We start from the raw sequence: 22717 nt of genomic DNA, 5'->3' as shown, positions 1-22717 counted from the left end.
CCAAAGTTCTCTTTGGACATTTATTGACTTTTTTTCTTGGAGCCTCTTGCTGCCTAAATGATATTATTTCTCAGGAGTACATTCGATATGGCTCAATTAAAAACTATGATAAAAAATTGTGTCATGTGCCTTGTGTTTCTACTTGATATATGTGACATTTGATTTTCCACTTTTTTGTTTCTTTTCTTCACTCAGCATGGTGAGCAGTGGAGTGAAAACGCCTGCACCACGTGTATATGTGACCGGGGTGAGGTCAGGTGCCACAAACAGGCCTGCCCTCCGTTAAGATGCGAAAAGGTATTTGAGAGTGTGTAGCTTGATTTTCGAACCTTTATTCGGGGTCATTTAGGAAATGCATTTCTTAGTCCAGTGTGTCCTTTGAGGGAATCAAAAGTTTTTACGACGCTCGGAAGCAGGAAGGACCTGCTTCCCAGGAAGGAGGTGGAGGTGGAGGGGAACGTGCCTCAGCTGGGTTAGGCGGGGGAAGAAAACAGCACACAGAGTTGGTGTTTTATGTCCTTCTGCCCCATCAGGTGGGATGTTTTCGCGCCCTCCTGACCACTGCACTTTCCCCGCTGTTCTCTCTGTTTCCTCAGGGTCAGAGAAGGGCTCAGCGTCATGGGCAATGCTGCGAGGACTGTGTGTCTCCTGCTGGAAGCTGCTCGCATGGGGGGCTTGTGCGGTACCAGGATGAAATATGGAAGGGCTCGGCCTGTGAGTTCTGCACATGTGACCGGGGCCAAGTGACCTGCCGGACTGGGGAGTGTGCCAAAGTGGAGTGTGCCCGGGTAAGGAACGAAGGCATCTCTGTTTGGACTGTAATGCTGTCTCCGGCGGGATGGGTGGTCCCTCACCTGTCCCTTCCCTCTCGGCAGCAGAGGGGATGACCAGGTTGAACGCTCAATTTCAAGGAGGCTTTTAGCATGAGGATTCTGTGGTGTAAAGTAAATGCCACTCTTTGTTTAGACTGATTTGGAGCGGCCTCCTGGAGCTTTTAGCTCACAGTGCATCTGGTCAGATAGGAAGCCCTGAGCCAGAGCCATGGACTGGAAGGGATGACATGGGACATTAGCCTATCAGTCAGCACAGCTGGGCCTCATCGCTGGTGGCCGCCCAGCTCGCTCTGGTCGTGAAAAAGAGTCCGCAGGTACTCCGGTGGCCCGGCTTCTGTTGCAGGCCCCGCTGGCAGCGTTTAGCAGAGAGGAGAGCCAACAACTAGAGGCTGCTCCTGTGAATCGGGAAAGAAAATGAAATGTGGGTTTTTTTAATTTTTTATTTTTTATTTATTTTTGGCTGTGTTGGGTCTTCGTTGCTGCATGTGGGCTTTCTCTAGTTGTGGCGAGCGAGGGCTACTCTTTGTTCCGGGGCGCAGGCTTCTCATTGCAGTGGCTTCTCTTGTTGGGGAGCATGGGCTCTAGGTGCACAGGCTTCAGTAGTTGTAGCACGTGGGCTCAGTAGTTGTGGCTCGTGGGCTCTAGAGCACAGGCTCAGTAGCTGTGGCGCATGGGCTTAGTTGCTCCGCGGCAAGTGGGATCTTCCCGGACCAGGGCTCGAACCTGTGTCCCCTGCATTGGCAGGCAGATTCTTAACCACTGAGCCACAAGGGAAGTCCCTGAAATGTGTTTTTGTCTTTGTTTTTGTTTTAAAGAGACAGGGAGGGAGACCTCATAAATAATTAACTCTGTTGACCTCTGTTGACTTCTGCTGTCTGCAGAATTTCTAGAATCTTCTAACAAAGTAGCCTCTGTTTGGACTATAGATGTATACCGTGGGGAGATGGCTTTTTTTCCCCTTTGCACCCGATTTTGATCCGCTGCACAACAAACTGCTTCTAAAGCTGTCTCCTTCTCCCTCGCCACTCCTATCTGCCCCACCAGTTTCCCGCGGGGTTGTGAACTTGAGTCGATGAGGGAAACTTGGAAGATCTGAAGCGCTGGGTGTCTGTGAAGGCATTTTTCTTTCTACTTCTCCCCCCACGTCTCAGCTCCTCTTAACACGGTGCCCGAAGAGGAACAGCCATTCAAACAGGGCTGTCAGCGACAGAGTTCTTTTTCATGTTGCCTTCTACTTCTATGTCTTGGTAGAGCTGAGACACATTTAGGTAAAGAGGGTCTTGCTTTTTGCAGATTTATTTCCCTCCACATGCCTTTTCATTGCTTTTCTTTCTTTATGTCAGGGGAATCAGAATGGTTGGATGAAGATGAGAAAAACCCTAGTCAGGGCCCTTCTCTGTCTCCCTCACTCTCGGGCTGAGGCTGAGCTTCCTGGCCTCGGCAGTCTGCCCAGAGGATGCTGGGTTATATCCAAGGTTTTAATTTGTCTAATATCCCAGGGTTTATGGAAAATCTGGGAGAGGGATCCTGGTAGGGTGGGTCCTTTAGCCACCTATTTTCAGTCAGGTCTAAACAAAGAGTCTCAAGCACAGAAAATAATTTGACCCGCTATCCCCAGTGTAATACATTTCCAAGTACCTGCCAATCTTCCGTGGCTCCTGCCTTTGGTAGCATAAGCCAGTTCCTGTCCTCTGTTCTTAGGAAAATGGGGAGCAGCTGCTTAAGCGGAAAGGGCCTCAGTATTCGCCAAGTCACCCCATAGCACCATCTCGTCTCAACTCATCCTCCTCCCAGGCCTACCCATCTTCTCTTTTATGAATTGAGGACTTGTAATGCCTTTAGTCTGTTTCTCCAGATCTTGAATCAACTAGCAACGTACCCATATTTTGTTTTAAGGCACTGGGTTCTAAACTGGATACACTACCAGAGGTGAAATTTTAAGCAAAATTGAATCTTACACAAATATCCCTTAGCCTTCCTTCTGTGCCATACTTCTGTAAATAGCTCTGGCTAATGACCTTATGAAAACCTGGGATACTAACTTCCTAACTTCTGCTTAGCTTGGAGATAAAAAGATGAATAAGGCACATTTTAATCTCAAGAATTCCCAGGCTTTGGTGGAAGTCAGATAGCTAAACAGAAATTATAATCTGCAGTGGCATCAATGATTATGAATTAATATGAATTAAATGCATTAGGAGCACCTGGAGAAAATGACTAAATCTGCCAAGGGGAACAGTGAAAGTATGCTACTAGTATTTTTATTCAATTCTACCCTACTTTCTGCCTTTTCTAAAATATATCAAGATCATTTGATTTCTAATCTTGCATACCAAAGGTGGAATAAGTCTGAGTATGTCTACATCCACAAAGGTGCAGAAAAGTAAACCTCTGGAAAAAGAGGCAAAATTGTGCATCTGCACCATTGTAATAATTATTGCATTGCTATCAGCAGCAGTGTTCCGAATTGCACTGAAATCAGCAAACAGTTTTTCTTTGTTAAAAAAAGGAGAAAATGGCATGACCCTTGTCTTTGATATATAAAACCAAATTCCTGGACTTTGAAACATAAATAAATCAACAGTAGAATAGTGCAATATGACAATTTCCATGTGTTTCTATATTTAGTATTATCTTTGAGCCTGAATTCAGATGAAGAAGTCAATTTACTTTTTTTTTTAAAAAAAGGACCACACATTCATGTATGAGGGATAAAGTGATGGGGGGATCAAAACTTGTAGCAAAGTGCATGGAAGAGGGTAGACATGCTGTAAATGTGAGGTGCCTTTCCTTTCTCCAGCAGAGGGAAATTCCCTCAAAAGAGTGTTTTCTTTTCCAATGGGCAGGTTAGTGGAATAACACAGTCTTTCGTCTGATGGATGAATGTTGGTGTGATTCAGTGGAGAGGGGTTAGCAAATTCCATCTGGCCTAAGCAGCAGAATCCTCTTAGAAAGAAAAAAGTTAGCTTTGTTTCACAAAGCAATTTTTCTCAAAGCCAAAGTCAGATGCTAATTAGAGCAAGCTCCCTGCCACAGTGAACTGAGGCAGTTTGGGGCATCCAGATGTCTATAAATAGCAAATCTATTTAGAAATTCCTACCTCACCAAAACTGCATCCTTGTTCCCCAGGAGCAGGGCTTGCTGTTATTTACAGCAGCATTTGAAGACTCAGAAAAGCTACCTTCTTTGCCTTATCCGGGTGATGCAGGCTCCATTTTCAGTTTTGTCTGTAGGTATTGTAGTGGGCACTCGAGAATCTCTCATGCATTTCATCTTTAATAGAAGTACACATACTCTGTCTTGTTTCAAAACATTGTTTTAAGTGACTTAGATTACATGTTTATAAACCGCTTTATATGCCTTGAAAGCAAATTTCACTGTGTTTGTGGGTTAGGCCTCCACTACCAACTGGTTTGTCATGTTTCTGCAAAACAATTTATATGTAAATACGTCTGCTCCTTACAGCACACTATGCTCTCCGTTGGCCTCTGACTGGCATGAAATTTTGAGGGACAGTGATCTATCTAACTCCCTCCTTTTTGAAATAACTTTTCAGATACTATAAAAAGTTACAGTCATTCATATATTTTTGTGTTTCTTTTAAAAGTGATCTTTTCCTTCATTAAAATAATACATATTCATTTCAGAAAATTGAAGACTCAAGAGAAATAGAAAAGAGACTTTAAAATCCATTCATGATGCTACAATTCAAAGACAACTAATGCTTTTATTTTATATTTTTCTTTAGTGCACAGCGTTTTTAAACATAAAATATTGTGATTATTCTGTTTATGCAATTTTACATTATTCCATTTTTACCTATGATGGCTTTTGCACTTCAACTGTAATATAAATCACAAATTAAATAATGTCTTCATGTAAAGAAACATCACCATCTTTTAGAAAGTAGATATATCTTTAGGAAGTGGAAAGTGCTTTAAAGAATACTCTTTAGCCTATAGATATTAGATGTTAGTATATGCATATGAAAAATTGTAAATAGAGGTTGTATTTTTAATAGCAGATTCCCTGGGAGGTAGGACTACAGTGAAGTTATGTTTTCTTTCTTTCTTTCTTTCTTTCTTTCTTTCTTTCTTTCTTTCTTTCTTTCTTTCTTTCTTTCTTTCTTTATTTTTTGGCTGTGTTGGGTCTTCGTTTCTGTGCGAGGGCATTCTGCAGTTGCGGCGAGCGGGGGCCACTCTTCATCGCAGTGCGCGGGCCTCTCACTGTAGCGGCCTCTCCTGTTGCGGAGCGCAGGCTCAGTAGTTGTGGCTCACGGGCCTAGTTGCTCCGCGGCATGTGGGATCTTCCCAGACCAGGGCTCGAACCCGTGTCCCCTGCATTGGCAGGCAGATTCTTAACCACTGCGCCACCAGGGAAGCCCTTTCTAAGTTATAGAATTCAGAATTATTTAATTTTTTATAGTAAGCATTTATTATTTTGTGATAAAAATTAAAAAAATTTGAAATGATTGATGTTGGGAAGTTAAAATGATAACTTTGAAAGTTTAACATCTACCTTCCTAGTGTGGCATGTCTTTCCTTCCCCTTATAATTTTTTGAATAGTGATTATGTGAACTGGATAACAGTTTCAGAATATTGAATAGAAATTAGTTTTCTGCTGTTTAATTTATGCCCGAGACTTCGTCTGTGCATATAGGGATGTGTCTGATTTTGTATTCAGGGGAAAATGTTGGTTTGATTTGAGCACTGTTAATGAAACCACCTCACAAGTTCAAGCCTTGTGTATTTAAGGTAGCCTGATCCTTTCCTGAAACTCATAACTTTCCAAGACTATAACATTACTCTTGGCCATTCTTCTTCTTCATGTGAATTCCTGGTCATGGGTAGGAAATCATGCACAAGTATCACCAGAACTGGAAAGCAAAAGCACTTGGAGGAAGGGGTGAGCTGTATTGACCAGGCTTTTCATAGGAAGATAGCACAGGGGAGATGGAATAAGTCATGGGCCAAAAGAGAGGGGTGGGTTCAGGTTTTTCATTCCAGTCAGGGAAATTCAGCCGCTTCGCAATTGAGCGCTGCTACCTGGAGATGTTAATTTGATATGTGCCTGTGCAACCCTTACTTCTACAGGGTGAAGAATTAATTCACTTAGATGGAAAATGCTGTCCTGAATGCGTTTCAAGGAATGGTTATTGTGTATATGAAGAAAATGCAGAATTTGTGAGTATCGGGCTAATAACCGAAGACTAACAAAAATTAATCATTCAAAACTAATTTAATGAGGGGGCATTTCCTTCTCATTTCTTTTACCCATTCATTTGTTTAACGAACATGATTGCACACCTACTATGTGCCAGGTGTTGGAGATACAGAAGCCGACACAGCATGCAGAGTCCCTGCTCTCAGGGAGTTTCCGTTCTAGCGTGGGGACACACGGAACAAACACACGTGTCAGGTGGTGATGGGTGCTGCCTGGAAAACAAGGCAGCTGGGGAGTAACCGAGGCGGGGAGGCGCTCTTTTACATCAGATGATGGGGAAAGTCTTCTCATGAGGAGAAATTTGAGCAAAACCTGAAGGAAGTGAGGGAGCGAGCCAGGGATATCTTGGGGGAGAAACATACCAGGAAGAGGGATCAGCAAATAAAAAAACCAGTGAAGCAGAAGTGTGCTTGGCATGTCCAAGAAAGTGAGTTTGGCTGGAGGCAAGGAATGAGGGGGAAAGGAGTTGAGGTGAGGTCCAGCAGGTAGCCTGGACCCTGGTTTTACCCTGATGCAGATGGGAGCTTCTGGGCAGTTTTGATCAGAGCAGTGCTGTGATGGGGCTTACTTGCGAAAGGATCACTTTTGCTGCCACGTGGGCCAGTGACGGAGGGGGGTGAGAGTGGAAGTAGGTGGTCCATTTAGAAGGTTTTTGCAATAGTCCAACTCTAAAACTCTATTAGCTAAAGCTTTATTTCTCCCTAAGTCTGTACTTTTTAAATTATATACCCCAAGGGAAAAATATTTATTTTAATCTCTTCAAGTTTGCTCTATTTATATAGCCCTTATTTTCCACATGGGGTCCTTGGAATGTTGATAAATTCAATGTGTTCTTAAAAGCATGCCAGTTGATCATAAGTACAGTTGCATCATTGACCAATCAAAAAGGGATTATAAGAATTAGGATAAGGTACTTTGATTTGTGGAGTGATTCCTACAACCTTTTTCCTTGCGATCTGGGTAAACTGCATCTGTCAACCTGCCAGTTTTTTGTATAAGCTGGGCATGTAGTATTGCATAGGGTTAACATTCGGGCTCTAAGTTCAAATCCCTACTTTGCCACATACTGACTGTGACCTTGGGCAAGTTACTTAATCCTCAGTTATAGAGATAAAAATAGTACTTACCTCATTGGTCTATTGAGATGATATGTATAAACTTAGAACAATATCTGGCATATAAGAAAGCTTAAAAATGTGATCATTATTATGCTTATTATCATGCTGTTGGCATTGTTTGTTTCATATTGATAGTTCATCATTTAGTCATCCTTGTTTCCTAAGAATTTAGGAGATTAAATTCTGTAAATATTGAATTCAAGTTTTCTCTCTCAATCACAGTATTAATTTCCCTGTCCATTTTTGGAGGTAAATTAAGCCCAATAGAATTAAACAAAAGCAAGTTGTTTTAAGTAAGCACAAATCCCCATGATGCTCCAGTCCCATATAAGTTTCAAGAATTTGCTCTTATAAGCTTAGATCTCTTGACTGCAAAGTCCTTCGTATTGAGGGGAATTGAAGCCAAATACCCCAGCACAACGTGAGAATAAGAATTCAAAAATACTCCCTAGGCATGTTGTCTTCACTTCATATTGGCATGCTTTTCTTGTTTTTGATATAGATAGATTTTATTTCTACTCATAACCAGTGAATGAAGTTGCTTGTTACTTGGGGAAGAATGGATATTTCCTAATGAAAAAATGAAAAGATCAGCCTAATGGTGTTTTTAGTGGTATAATAATAAATATGTTTCTGTTTCTCTCTGTTCCTAGATGTCCTCAAATGCGAGTAAAGTTAAACATATCCCAGTAAGTATAGATTTTTAGCTTGTACATAGATATGTATAGAATCATTTTAAGCAATTATCTGCATAAACTGTCCTGGGGAAACTTAGTGCCTTAGTATTTTTAACAGGCGTATTTGATGACAATGTGGTCTGGGATTAAGAATTGTAATGATAACCAAGATTTGGATTTATTGAACTTATCTTCCTTTCTTTAGCTTATTTTTTTGCCCCACAAATGATAATTAACACTTCTCCAACTACAAGCTCCTACACAGGTCCTTTCCCTTTCTTGTGATGATTTTCTCCTCATTTTTTCTGGCCTGGAAAACTCAGTTTACCCATCAACACAATTTCATGTACTGCAAAGCACTGAAGAGAGAGCTTTTTGGGTCTGGGATGTGTTTGTTCCCCAGGCACTACTGAGTGTTCATTCTCTCTAAGTTGTTTGCAGGACAACGTTGTATGATTTCTTTTTAAGGGAAAGTGCAAGCGTGTTTGTTCACATGAGCAAGCTTACAGTTTTTGAGGTTATAGAATAAGGGGGCCAGGAACCCAGTCTGCCTTGAAATGGAAGAAAAGCAATTCTACCTTCTCAAGATAATATTCCTCATTCTTCTAACACTGTCATTCACTGTTGCTAAATACTGTCACATTAATTGTTTGGAATGCTTAACATCAGCTGGCTTAATAAACATTTTATCAGAGCTTTATTTTCAAGTATGCTCTTTTATTCTCTTTTGTTTTACCTCTTTCATCTCCCTAAACATTCTTGTAGGAACCTTTTCTCCTTTCTATCTCCAGGGTGAATAGGACAGCGAGCAAAAAGGAATTGCTCTTTATAATTCACTTTGGACTCTCTGTCAAAGTACTAATGTTTATTACCATTGTTTGCTTGGCTGAAAAGAATATTCAGTGTGAGAAAGCCTATGGCACATCCAGAGCCCACTAAAAGTGGGCATGCAAGAGCTGTCATTTAAAAAATACAGTGACCCTACTGTTACTCTTACTGTAATAACGATAAGGAAATTCAGGGTTTTAAACAGATTCCTACTGTTATTATAAAGACTGTATTTAATGTACCTGCTAATCACTAGGTACATAGTAATCCCCTTTTGTGTGTTTTTTTGTTGTTGTTGCTGTTGTTTTTTTTGCTGAGATAGGTTGAGAAACAAGTGTTATATGCTTCTTGCATATTCTGGAAGTTCCAGAATGCTTTCGCACTTTATCTTTCTGCCTGGGTTCTACATTAAAATAAACCAATTATAAACAAAGAAGGAGAGATACTATCCTTTTAAATTTAGAACTCTTCTACCACTGTCCTATTTCAGAGTTAGCTTTGAGTTAGGTTTGACAAGGAGCCTTCACCTTGTCTCTTATGGAAATTATACGTTCTCCACCAGCAAACTGTCTTCTGAATCTCTGCACTGTGGTAACAATGTCATTCTTTACCGTTTCCTGCAGGAGGGGGAGAAGTGGCAGGATGGCCCTTGCAAGCTGTGTGAGTGCCGGGGGGCTCAGGTAACGTGCTACGAGCCCTCTTGTCCTCCGTGTCCGGTAGCCACACTAGCTCAGGTGGTGAAGGGACAGTGCTGTCCGGATTGCACATCAGGTGGGTCCATGTCCAGTTTATTTCTGCTGACATGTTTTTACTGCCAAAAAATTCAGAGAGATCTCCTCTCCTCCCACCCCTTGCTTCATTTTCTTTAGTCACCCACTGGGTTGGTTTGTTTGTTTATTCTTAATTTTTCTAACAAATGATGCTTTGTCCATGTATTTGCCAAACTCTACTGATTATGAGTATGTGACCTTGCACAAGTCATTGGTCCTCTCTGAATCTTAATTTTCTTGTTGATAAAACAGCCTTATCTACCTTGCAAAATTATTGTGAACATCAAATAACATAATATTTGACAACTTGTAAAAGCAAATATATGCATTAGGACTGTTCCATTGTTGAACATAGAAGAAAAATTGCTGAAAGTTTGTTATGGACGTTCATTTCTTTAAGGTGAACTGTTAAACAGATGGCTTTTGGAGTTCTCAGATGGGTTTTTGAAGTTTAAAGACTCATTAATTTCTTCCAAAAGAAAATTTTATCTACTTGTTCTGCAACTCTGCCTTCAAATCACCTGGGGTTGAATTAGTTCCAGTTAATAATTGTTGGCAAGCACTAAAGTTGCTCTGGCTGAGCAGTAATTTGCCTATAAGCTCAGTCTCTCTTGGAGAAGTGGCATTTCCTTCTATTCATATTTCATAATTAATTGTTTTCATCCATGGGTTGCAGTTTTTCATATAGGCAGTTGCACTTGTTGTATTCAATGTATTCTGGCTAATCAGTGTTTCTGTGAAGAGTTTACCATGGGAAAAGAATAGCAACTTTAGGGTTTAATTACGTTACCTTCACTAAAGTGGCTCTCTGGGCTTTTCAAAACAAATATTTAGCATATTAGAGTGTCCCATACCTTGAAAATTAGATCCTTGACAACTTTGAAAACTGAAAACGTCCTTTGCTGACAATTACCACTAAGTTCAGTGATGATCCCAATTACTGGGAATGAGATTTGAAATCTTGGAGAAAAAGAAGAAAACTGACTGTATTTTTTTAAGAAAATAATATCTATTTTTAAGCAGTGTAGGTTTTACGCCCTAACCTTTTATGCACATCAAAGGTTAAGAAGAACGTTTAAGAAATTATAAATTATTGAATCTGCTTAAATCATCTATTCAATATTATGGCGCTAGTCATTCCTATTTCTAGAGGTATTCTAGGAGGTAGAAGCATTCAATAGGGCTAGTTGGGTAAAGTTTTTAGCGTCTTCACTTTAAGGATACAGGAGACAGTGATGGTATTTCAGACAAGGAACAATTCCTTGAAATCTTGCATTGAAATCAGTTTTGCTATTTGGGGTCCTTTTTCATAGGGACCAGAGTTTTCTGTTCTCCGTGTTCTATACAGGTCCATATACCCCATAGATCCTTTGTTAGAAGGATGTAAGAGAAATCACATGGTCTTTACTGAGTTCTCCTCTTCTTTGTCCTTGATTATAGTTCATTGCCACCCAGACTGCTTGACCTGCTCTCAGTCGCCAGACCACTGTGACCTCTGTCAGGACCCCACCAAGATGCTGCGGAACGGACGGTGTGTGCACAGCTGTGGTCTGGGATTTTACCAAGCCGGTGCTCTCTGTTTAGGTACGGCTCCAGGCAGACAGCCCAGAGGGGGACTGAGGCTCACTGGTGTCCAGGATGGGGTCATGGCGCAGGCAATGAACAATTTCCAAAAACCATTAGAAGGGAGTAATGTCATCTGTAGGCTACTTGACCTCTCTACTTGCAAGTCTCTTTCTTCTAACGTTTGATGGGTGTTTCCAGGCTTACCGGGGAGGTAGATGATGGGGCAGTCAGATGCTTACTAGGTAGTCATGGCTGGATTTTTCACTTTTGAAAACTTTCAAGGAGAGTCATTGGGATGCTTGGTGTCAGTTATTAAAACCCTCATATAGGGACTTCCCTGGTGGTCCAGTGGTTAAGACTTCACCTTCCAATGCAGGGGGTGCGGGTTCGATCCCTGGTCGGGGAGGTAGGATCCCACATGCCTTGCAGCCAAAAAACCAAATCCTAAAACAGAAGCAATATTGTAACAAATTCAATAAAGACTTTAAAAATGGTTCACATCAAAAAATCTTAAAAAAAAAAAAAACCCTCCTATAATCCAAGATAGAACTTTAGAATTGACATGAACCTTCGAGATGACTTCTGAGAACTTTCTCATTTTACAGATGGGAAATCTGTGAGCCAGAGAATTAGCTGGCTTGCTTAATATCACACAGATAGTTGGTAACAGAGCTTATCTCTTGTGGGTTACCAGAGGATCCAGAATGGGTTCATGTGCGATCAGAATTCTTATAGTACATCTGGGAGGGAGCTCTTACCTGGGAGAATTTGGCTTGGTTGAGGCCAAATCATAGTTACTTCTTCTCCTATCTCTGACTCGTGGGGTTAATTATCCATTTAAGAGTGTGTAGGTTCATATCCTGGCTGTGAGTATAACCTCTCTGTGCCTCAGTATTCTTACCTGTAAAGTGGGGTAATACCAGTACCTTCCTCAGGAGGGTCTTGTGAGGATTACATGTGTCAGTACATGTAAAGTGCCTAGAATAGTGTCTAGGATGTAGTCAGGCCTCAATAAAAATCAACCATTTTTATTATTTTTGTGATTATTCACTCCTCCCTACTCTTTCTCCTGATTCATAATATTCAGCCTTTTGGGAAGTTATTTATATCTCTGCCATAAGGGATATTCTTGTAAAATGGTTGAGTGAGAAAGATACTGGGGGCAACTGGATAAGGAGAAAAGAGCATAGACCCCTGAGCCTAACTGCCTGGCTTCCAATGCCAGCTTCATGTGACCTTGACCTCGAGCAGGTTACTTAACCTCTATGAGCATTAACATTGGGATTAACACTCTCTACCTCGTAGAGTTGTTGTGAAGACTAAATGTATTCATATATGTAAAGCACTTTGCACAGTGCCTGGCATGAAGTATGTGCTACATAAATGAAGGCTCTGGAGTTATTTTCCTGCCTGTTTTGTTCTCTGTGTCTCCAGAGCCTCAGAATTGGGCTGTGTAGGAATCGGCACTGGGGTGGTGCCCTTGAACTAATCAGAGATTCCCTTCCTCTTCCTCCCAACCTTGTCCGAGTCAGCCTGCCAGCCTCAGTGTTCCGTGTGCACCAGTGGGCTAGAGTGCTCGTCCTGCCGGCCTCCCCTGCTGATGCAGCATGGCCAGTGCGTGCCCGCCTGTGGGAACGGCTTCTACCAAGACCGCCACTCCTGTGCAGGTAATCACTGACTGGGCCACGGTCAGCCGGGCCACTGAGAAAGCCATCCCCTGCCCCCCAAGCCATCTGGGGCCACCCAGAGCAGTAAGCAACTGTAGGCTCCCTTCTTGCATGTCCTTGGTTAGATTTTTAGAAAAATCATTTGGAGGGAAAGTGGTGAAAGGGAACAAGTGTATGGTATTCACCAGGTGTGCAGGCCGAATGAGCTCCAAGGTCAGGTGAAGGTCTTCTGTGGAGGAGGCTGCTGGCCGTCTCCACTCCAGCTCGTGGTCATAGGCAGAGTCCACGGGACTGTGGAAACCATCCTGAGAGGAAACACTGGTACTGTGCATGCCATGCGGCTGTGAGGAGGGTGGGGCCTGGGGCCAGTCGCATTATAGATCTCTTTGAGATCTGTAAGAATTCTTCTGTATTTCTGTATCCACAACATCAAGGGCTGCACAAAGAGTTCAGATTTGTGCAGCGTTTGTTGAGCAACTGTTTGAGGAATGAAAGAATGTCCTACCCCTTGGTGATCCTGAAGGACCAGTGTTTCAACAGAAGTCTCAGCCATAAAAGAGAAAAGAACCCTTAATGTTTATTACAATCATGTTCTGTTTACCTGTTATTTTAGAAGGGGCTCAAAGTGGGTGCATACACTTTTATAAGTGTCTAATGGTTTGGCAATTTAGGTAAACTGCTGAAATTTCAATTGGATGAAATTATTGAATGTATTCTTTACTCCTTTCTTTTTTATTTATTTATTTATTTATTTATTTATTTAATTTTTGGCTGTGTTGGGTCTTCGTTTCTGTGCGAGGGCTTTCTCTAGTTGGGGCAAGCGGGGGCTACACTTGATCGCGGTGCGCGGGCCTCTCACTGTCGCGGCCTCTCTTGTTGCGGAGCACAGGCTCCAGACACGCAGGCTCAGTAGTTGTGGCTCACAGGCCTAGTTGCTCCGCAGCATGTGGGATCTTCCCAGACCAGGGCTCGAACCCGTGTCCCCTGCATTGGCAGGCAGATTCTCAACCACTGGGCCACCAGGGAAGCCCTACTCCTTTCTTCTAGCCCATCAAAGAGACCTCCTGCTAGCACTCCTGCGACAGATTTGCTTTTGAAAGAGAATTAATTCCCTGTGGATTTTATTCTTCCCTCCATACCACCTCCACCCCTACCACATGTCCCAACTACATGTTTACTTTTTTTTCTTTTTTGGCCACTTTTCTTTCTCCCAAGCCCAGTGTTTTAACTGGTGATGTTAATGCTGTTTCAGGGCACTTTGAAACGGGTAATGTTTCATTTGATTACTGGTTTACGTAGCTGACTGCTTCCACATTCCATCCACATACCCATACACAAATGCCTTAGTAGAAAGTTGCTGGGAAAATTTGTTCATGCTCCCTCCAGGGAATTAAACCAATTTGCTTTAGTTCAGCCTGGTTGCATTTTTATACATAAAATGAGAAGAAAAAAGAGAGCAAGGGGAGAGAGAGAAGAGGAGAAGGAGAATGATCTTAAAAATTAAAGATAAACTTGTGATCAATTTCCATATACTGTTTCGACGCTGAGATTGCACAAATAATCTTTCCTTATAAATAAGCTTTCTCGTTGTCGGAATTATTTGAAATATTTGTGCTTGCACCATTTTTGGTGACTTTTCACCTTAGAAATCGGTCAGTCAACCAGCGCTCTTCCAGAAAGTGCTAAACTTTTCAAAATGAGCCTGCCATTTTATGATAACAACAGGTTTTGCTGGACTGATTCCTCTTGGCAGGGTCATTTATGTTCTGGCTGGCATCAATTGGCACTTTATTGACCCATCAAAACCGAAAAGAAAGTGAACACTGTGCCGAGGAAACTCATTACCAGAAATTACCTGATTAATATTCATGCTCGCCATGTTGAATATAAGGCGGAGTGAGAAATTTGGGGCAGAGCCAATTGGCACGTAGACACAGTGATTCTTCAATGAAAGGGTAGGAGCAGGTAAACCAGGGAGGGGTGAAAGAAGTCCCTGAGTCCTGCCAGAGAACTGCATCCTTAGGGGCCTTTGTCACTGCCACGCTTCCCTTGAGTTTTGTGGTGTATACACACACATATACATATGCTTACAAACGTGTACACATGTGTGCATATATTAATATTATTGTTATAATCTTGTGCTTGATTCAACTGAATAGCATTGTAAATATAGATCACATTTTGTGTCCCATACCAGTCACTGCTTCATTTCCTCTGCCTTCCCCAACTTGAGAGTTTGACGCTTTGATCACTTTCCCTGAAGGATCGGCACCACCCAGTTTTTATACCAGTCTAAATCGGAGACAGGCAATGTGTAAGTTGCCTCTTCCCTACAGCAGGGAGGGCCAAGGAGCAGTCACCCTCTTAATGCCTAGAACTCACTTGTAGGCCTGGCTCTCAGGCTGCTGCCTTAACCCCTAGGCTTCTTTTGCCACCACCTGGATCTGGTCCAACATTTCTTCTTGACCCCATGGACGCTAGGTCCTAGGACTGGGGTTCTCCTTTGGTTCCTGCCACCTGTCCTGTGGTGACCCTTTTCTAGGAATTAACAGCCCATCTCTTAACCCCAACCTGATGGCCAAGCTTGACCCATGTATGATGTTCTTTGTCCCACCCCCCAACACCACGTGACCTTGCACCCTTCCCCCATGGCTCTTAGGTACCACTTGTCCTGGACTTACTGTATGCTCTCTACCAGAGTGGTGGTTTCATTACCTCTTCTTAGAAACCTTGGTATTAAATCTAAATCTAGATCCAGACTGAGCTCGCCCATCCTGAGAACATTCTTCCTTGCCTGTCTTGCTCCTCTTTTCAATCAACCTCTGTTTCACTCTGGTGGGACTATTGAACTGTACACACAAATCATAGATATAAAAGCCCATAAGGAGAAAAGTTAAAACAACCAAACTAACACACACTGTGCAAGATTAGTTTAAAATGAGTAGCTCAAGACTGTAGACCTTGAGTTGAGAAAGAGCAGAATTTAGCCAATTTTTATGTGTATCAGTGTTTGCTTTGTCTACTTAAAACTTCCAGTATTCGCAAAAGTTTGAGGATGGAGCTGTGTGTACCCATGGCAGGTGCTGCCTTCATACTGCAGACCCAGAGATGGGCGGGAGGGTGATACAGCGCTCGAGACCGTAGGCTCGAGAGCCAAACCACCTGGATGCCAGTCTTGGCTCTGTCACTTCAAACAGCCTATTCTTTAACTTTGTGCTTCAATTGCCTACGGCTGAAGCAGGGACAGTGATATCTGCTGTATAGCATTGTTGTGCAGATTGAATGAGTGAATTCACACATGTCGTTTAGGATGGCGCCTGGCACCTGTAAGCCCTCCATGTATGTTAGGAGACTTGGATTTTTGCTTCCCATCGTCCTTTCCTGTTCCCTGTCCCCCACTCCTCCATTCATTCTCTATTGACCATTGCTCGAGGTCCTGAGAATATGAAGAGAAGAGTCCATGTTTGCCTGTAGTGAGCTGGTAATCAAGGCAGGGTTAGCTGCTGCTTACAGAGATGTGAAAAAATAAAAATACAAACATAAAAACCTCTGCAGCTTATATATCTGATTGCTATGTGGTCTTAGATTTTGAAACTTAAAGAATCAAGCAACTGAACATTTTTTAGGTTTGTGTGAGTTGAATCTCAACTCTACCACTTACTGCTGTATGGCTTTGGGCAAGTCATTTAACCACTTTGAGCCTCAGTTTCCGCCACTGTAAAATGGGGATAATATTATCTACTTTAAGCCATTAATATGAAGGTTAGAAAAGATGTTTGAAAATGTAAATATATTATGACTGACACATAGTATGTGGACAATAAAAGGCAGCTATTGTCATTATCAAATCTGTACCTTTATCTTTCAATTTATGCAAATGAAAATCAAATAGCTTGCATTAGTAAACAAAGGGTTTTGTGCCATTTGTGTCTGATTTTAAACAACTTTTATATATTATGGAGAAGTAAATATAATATAGAGAACGGTTTACTGTATTCATCACAAGTTGAGATCATTTTATTTTCTTTAAATGCTTCGATTAAATGATGAGAATCTGGAATGATTTGTTTCTTAGCCAACATTAAGGTACATTTAGAAGGAAAACTTATGATAAGAAAACCTGTAAAATTTACATATAGGATGCTGACCTGGCTGAGATTTAAAAGTTGTAGTTTGAACAGAAGAATTTCTAAAGTTAATTATTTGTTGGAATTTTGTTTGACTGGAGCAGCCCAACCATTTGTGGACGTGAAGCGCTGACCCCTTGCAGCCAGGCCCAAAGCAGTGCTTGCTGGGTCTCAGCATTATATTCTGCTTGTGGCTGAGCCCAGCCTGGCCGTGCCCAGGAAGAACCTCTTGGCAAAGGCATTTATGAAACTGATGTTCTGCAAGCCTCAAGGAAACAGGAGCCTTCCTTGTTCTGTTGGGATAGCCACTGTCAAGCTGGTTTCTTCCATGGCCCCTCCAACATCCCCCAGAGCTGGACGGTCAGTCCCAATTACACTGCCAGATCACATATTCAGTCTGGGGGCCCAGCACAGCCTACGAGTCTGCCTTTGCCCATTTTGTTTTGCCCTTTAAATCTTACGCGTGTTCAAACCTCTGGTATTCGACAGCAATTATGGTGTCTCACTTAATTGCTGAGTGTCTTGTAAAGGGGACTTATTGCTTCAAGTGATATTCCCATCTCCTTCATTCTGTTCATGCGACGAATATTTGTTGAGGCTCTTCCACATCCCAGGCGCTGGGATACTGCAGTGAACTGACAGAAAACTGCCCTGTGGTTCAGGAACTTAACGTTCTCAATGGGAGAAGAGTGTCAGTAAATAAGCAAATAAATAAGATCATTTCAAATAGTTACCATTATATGAATTCATTACCTTCAGCGCTATAAAGACAGTTTAAAAGGTCTGTTATAGGAAGTGACTGATTACTGAGGCAGGGACAGGTCTTATCCTTCTGAATTCCCCACAGTGCTGAGCACATATAAGGCCCTCTGGAACAACTTTTGATTGAAAAAAGTGTGACTTAAACCACTGCACGGAGGAGAAAGCATAGGATTGTACAGGCATGCCTAGACTCTGGCTTCCTGGTGACCCGATTTCCATTTAGCTTCTATTATTTACTCCCTGTCAGCAATTCCTGGCTACCTGTGGCCTCAGGAAAATTACAGAATCTTATTTTTCCCACCCTTCTTTTTCTTGTCTTTACTTACCTCCTCTCTAAGATACCTGGGTGCCTTATGAGTGCTGAAACAGTGATTCTTCTTAAAAAAAATCTGTCACCGGAACTTGGGAAGTATCCACGGGGTGTTTTAAGCCATTCAGAAGGGAGGACAACAGGAGTGCCCTCCTAGAATGTTCGTTCCCTGAGTAAACTAGGCCCAGTGAAGCAGGTGACAATCGTATTCCAAATCCCCTCCCCTCTCTGGACATTCTCGAAAAGGATAAATAGAGAGAGGAAGGAAAAAGCAGCTGGTGGTGTTTTGCCTGGTGGGCCTCTGCTCTAGCAGGCGACTGGCTGTGTTTGGCATTCGTGCTGCTCATTGGACCCTTGCCGCGTATGCCAAAGGCAGATGACAGAACAGAAGTATCACATACCAGCCGAGAAAGCCCGCCACAAATGCAAGGCAGTTGATCTTCCAGACAGATCCCATTCTTCCTGACAAATCTGAACCCCCAAATATTTCAGCTATGGATTACAAAGTAGTGACAAGTCTTCTGGCTTTCTGCCCAATTCTTAGCGTTCTCAGTTATTTTAGCTAGACTGTGTGGCGTACATTTGTACATTCTTTCTCTCTTTTCTCCATTCCCCACCCAGCACCCTCCCTGCTCTGCCCTCCCCTCCCTTTTTATGCTGCCCGCAGAGTACCCAGCACCTCCATGCTAATCACTGCCCAGATCTGAGCAGGCTGTGCCAGTGCGGCCAGGAAGTCTGGGAACTCGCCCATCAAAAGCCTGGTTTGGGCTGGTGGTCCCTCCTTTGGGTCTTTAGTTTCTTTAGACAAGTAGACTCAAGGTATCACTGGAAAAATCGATAGCCATTTAATTAACACGAGCTGAGGAAAACCCCAGGGAGTCCAAGCAGCTGAGAGTTGCCAATGGTCACAGTGGGTGAGTGGAATCTGAGAATTCTGTTTGGCTTTCAGGCTCAGCCTAGGTGGTCACCGCATTTGAAAACCCTCAGGGTGTGCTGTGTTGTAGATTTAGGAGTATAGGTAGAGGGGCAGCAGACAGAAAGGATAACCTGAGGAGTGTTCCTGGTGAGCTGAATGTCTGCCTTTATCCTCTCACTTATGTACCTTTGAAAAGCTAGCCTGCTTGTAAATCTCTCTCCATGTGGACCTGTCAAAGCCTCCCTTAGCTGGTAAGTCGTTCCTTCGGCTCAAGCTCTCTGTCTACAGAAGACCCTGCTAAAAATTCAAATATGTTACCAAGACAAGCAAATCATTCAGCTGTATCACAAATGTGGTTAATAGATTAACTAGCTATTTACCCAGCCCCTGCCTTAGGGAAAAGGACTATATGCTTTTTTTTTTTTCTCCTTTAGAAATTTTTTCCCCTAAGTACCAAATGAATTCATCTAATAAAGTCAGTAAAATTCAAGGCGCATAAAATCAGTGAAAATCCTTGACTTGAGCTCTCCCAAATCATGGCTGTTGGTATTTTGGTGAATGTCTTCCTAATTTATGTAGTGTGTGTGTGTGTGTGTGTGTGTGTGTGTGTGTGTGTGTTGTGCACACAGACACATATAGATGCATTTATTTTTCAAAAGTAAAATCACACTCCATATATAGTTTTATTGCCTGTTTTCCCCATGTTATTTATTATCCTTCTACAACGTCTTTTTAAAGCTGTTGTATAATTTTCCATCTGTGGCTGTGCAAGAATTCATTTAGCCAATCCTCTGTTTGACATTTCTTCCTCATTTTTCCATGATCATAAATAACCACGATGTAAACATTTTTAATAGAAATTGTGGTAAATATGTTTGATTAGGGTAAATTCTTAGACATGTAATTGCTGGCCCTAAGTGTATATAGGCACATATTTAAGCTTTTGACACATATTAACATATTACTTTCCTTTAAAGAAGCTGTAATTTGCACTCCTGCTAGAAACACATGAGGGTGCCTACCTCCTACTACCCTTGTCAGCACTAGGTATTACCATACTCATTGCATTTGTCAATTTGATTGATGTAAAATGTAATCTTGTTTATTTATTTATTAATACTTACTTTGGGGATTTATATGAAGGAAGTTGAATTAATCATACTTACCCGTTCATGGCCCCCTTTCATCATTGGCCTGGACCAGGCTATTCTCCTCCTTATCTATCTATCTCCCTGTCTGTCTACTCGTTTTGTCCCCATAACCTGTTCCCACTTCCTTTCTCCCCAGCTCCCCACTTAAGTAACTATTCAAATGCAATTTAATGTGGATTTGTTGTATGTGTGTGCTCTTACTGTTTTGTATGCATGTATTTTAAATATTCATACATATTACTAGGTGGATATTTCGTTCTTTTCCCTTTTTTTTTTTTTTTTTTAGTTTCAATAAGTGGTTTTATTACTGGTTAGATTTTACAACTTCTGATATTTGAACAGACTTCCCCCCTAAAATTCTAAAACAACAAAGTGACCGTTGGAGGGGGTTGATTTTTTTCTTTTTAGGACAATTCAAAGTGACAAACTTTTTTTTTTTTTTTTTTTTTACATTTTTGCTCTGGTCATAAATATACAGAGGGAAAAAGAGGGAGAGAAAAATGAACAAGTCATCCAAAGTATGGAGATGAAACAGTATTCCTAAGGCACGTGGCAGTCTTAGAAAATACAGAAGCTCTAGCCAACTTAAATTATGTGTTGTTTTTCCTCGCTCAGTCCACAAAACTGTACAGTGACACAAATGCTGTGTTGCAGATAGATCTTCCAAGTAATTCCAGTCCACACCGCTGTGTCAGCCGGGGGCGCAATTATTTTCTTCCTCAGATTCCACACGAGATCCTAAAATGTGGTTAGCTAGTTGCTCGAAGCCTGTATTTTAAAATACACTTGGGCAGATTGGTTCAAGATGGCTGAGTAGAAGGACATGCGCTCACTACCTCTTGCGAGAGCACTGGAATCACAACTAACTGCTGAACAATCAATGAGGGGAAGACACTGGAACTCACCAAAAAAGATAGCCCACATCCAAAGACGAAGGAGAAGCTACAATGAGACAGTAGGAGGGGCACAATCACAATAAAATCAAATCCCATAACTGCTGGGTGGGTGACTCACAAACTGGAGAACACTCATACCACAGAAGTCCACCCACTGGAGTGAAGGTTCTGAGCCCCATGTCAGGCTTCCCAACCTGGGGGTCCAGAAATGGGAGGGGGAATTCCTAGAGAATCAGATTTTGAAGGCTAGCGGGATTTGGTTGCAGGACTTCAACAGGACTGGGGGAAACAGAGACCCCACTCTTGGAGGGCACACACAAAGTACTGTGCACATCGGGACCCAGGGGAAGGAGCAGTGACCCCATAGGAGACTGAACCAGACCTACCTGCTAGTGTTGGAGGGTCTCCTTCAGAAGTAGGGGGTGGCTCTGTCTCACCGTGAGGACAAGAACACTGGCAGCAGAAGTTCTGGGAATTACTCCTTGGCGTAAGCCCTCCCAGAGTCAGCCATTAGCCCCACCAAAGAGCCCAGGTAGGCTCCAGTGTTGGGTTGCCTCAGGCCAAACAACCAATAGGAAAGGAACCCAGCCCCACCCATCAGCAGTCAAGTGGATTATAGTTTTACTGAGCTCTGCCCACCAGAGCAACAGCCAGCTCTACCCACCGCCAGTCCCTCCCATCAGGAAACTTGCACAAGCCTCTTAGATAGCCTCATCCACCAGGGGCAGATAGCAGAAGCAAGAAGAACTACAATCCTGCAGCCTGTGGGACAAAAACCACATTCACAGAAAGATAGACAAGATGAAAAGCCAGAGGGCTATGTACCAGATGAAGGAACAAGATAAAACTCCAGAAAAACAACTAAATGAAGTGGAGATAGGCAAACTTCCAGAAAAAGAATTCAGAATAATGACAGTGAAAATGATCCAGGACCTCAGAAAAAGAATGGAGGCAAAGATCGAGATGATGCAAGAAATGTTTAACAAAGACCTAGAAGAATTAAAGAACGAACACCTAGAAGAATTAAAGAACAAACTAACAGAGATGAATATTACAATAACTGAAATGAAAAATACACTAGGAGGAATCAACAGCAGAATAACTGAGGCAGAAGAACGGATAAGTGACCTGGAAGATACAAAAGTGGAAATAGCTACCACAGAGCAGAATAAAGAAAAAAGAATGAAAAGAAATGAAGACAGCCTAAGAGACCTCTGGGACAACATTAAACACAACAACGTTCGCTTTATAGGGGTCCCAGAAGGAGAAGAGAGAGAGAAAGGACCTGAGAAAAATATTTGAAGAGATTATAGTCGAAAATTCCCTTACATGGGAAAGGAAATAGCCACCCAAATCCAGGAAGTGGAGAGAGTCCCAGGCAGGGTAAACCCAAGGAGAAACACGCCGAGACACATAGTAATCAAACTGATGAAAATTAAACACAAAGAAAAATTATTGAAAGCAACAAGGGAAAAACTACAAATAACATACAAGGGAACTCCTGTAAGGTTAAAAGCTGATTTCTCAGCAGAAACTCTACAAGCCAGAAGGGAGTGGCATGATACATTTAAAGTAATGAAAGGGAAGAACCTACAACCAAGATTACCCGGCAAGGATCTCATTCAGATTCGATGGAGAAATCAAAAGCTTTACAGACAAGCAAAAGCTAAGAGAATTCAGCACCACCAAACCAGCTCTACAACAAAGGCTAAAGGAACTTCTCTAAGTGGGAAACACAAGAGAAGAAAAGGACCTACAAAAACAAACCCAAAACAATTAAGAAAATGGTAATAGGAACATACATATCGATAATTACCTTAAACGTGAATGGATTAAATGCTCCAACCAAAAGACACAAGCTCACTGAATGGA

General features: G+C 42.1%; 1 protein-coding gene across 1 annotated transcript in view; it reads left to right on the top strand.

Annotated features, from left to right (window-relative positions):
• Positions 1–22717, top strand: part of FRAS1 (Fraser extracellular matrix complex subunit 1) — a 443799-nt gene that overhangs the window by 194780 nt on the left and 226302 nt on the right. Inside the window, 7 exon segments of the mRNA XM_082464007.1 lie at positions 196–297; positions 597–788; positions 5928–6017; positions 7829–7864; positions 9304–9451; positions 10891–11034; positions 12549–12683. Of these exon segments, the coding sequence (XP_082320133.1) occupies positions 196–297; positions 597–788; positions 5928–6017; positions 7829–7864; positions 9304–9451; positions 10891–11034; positions 12549–12683 (847 nt within the window).

This window comes from Balaenoptera physalus (assembly GCF_965194825.1).
Source record: "Balaenoptera physalus genome assembly, chromosome: 5".
NCBI lineage: Eukaryota > Metazoa > Chordata > Mammalia > Artiodactyla > Balaenopteridae > Balaenoptera > Balaenoptera physalus.
The sequence above is the reverse complement of the archived record's forward strand: the minus strand, read 5'-3'. Positions and strand labels throughout refer to the sequence as shown.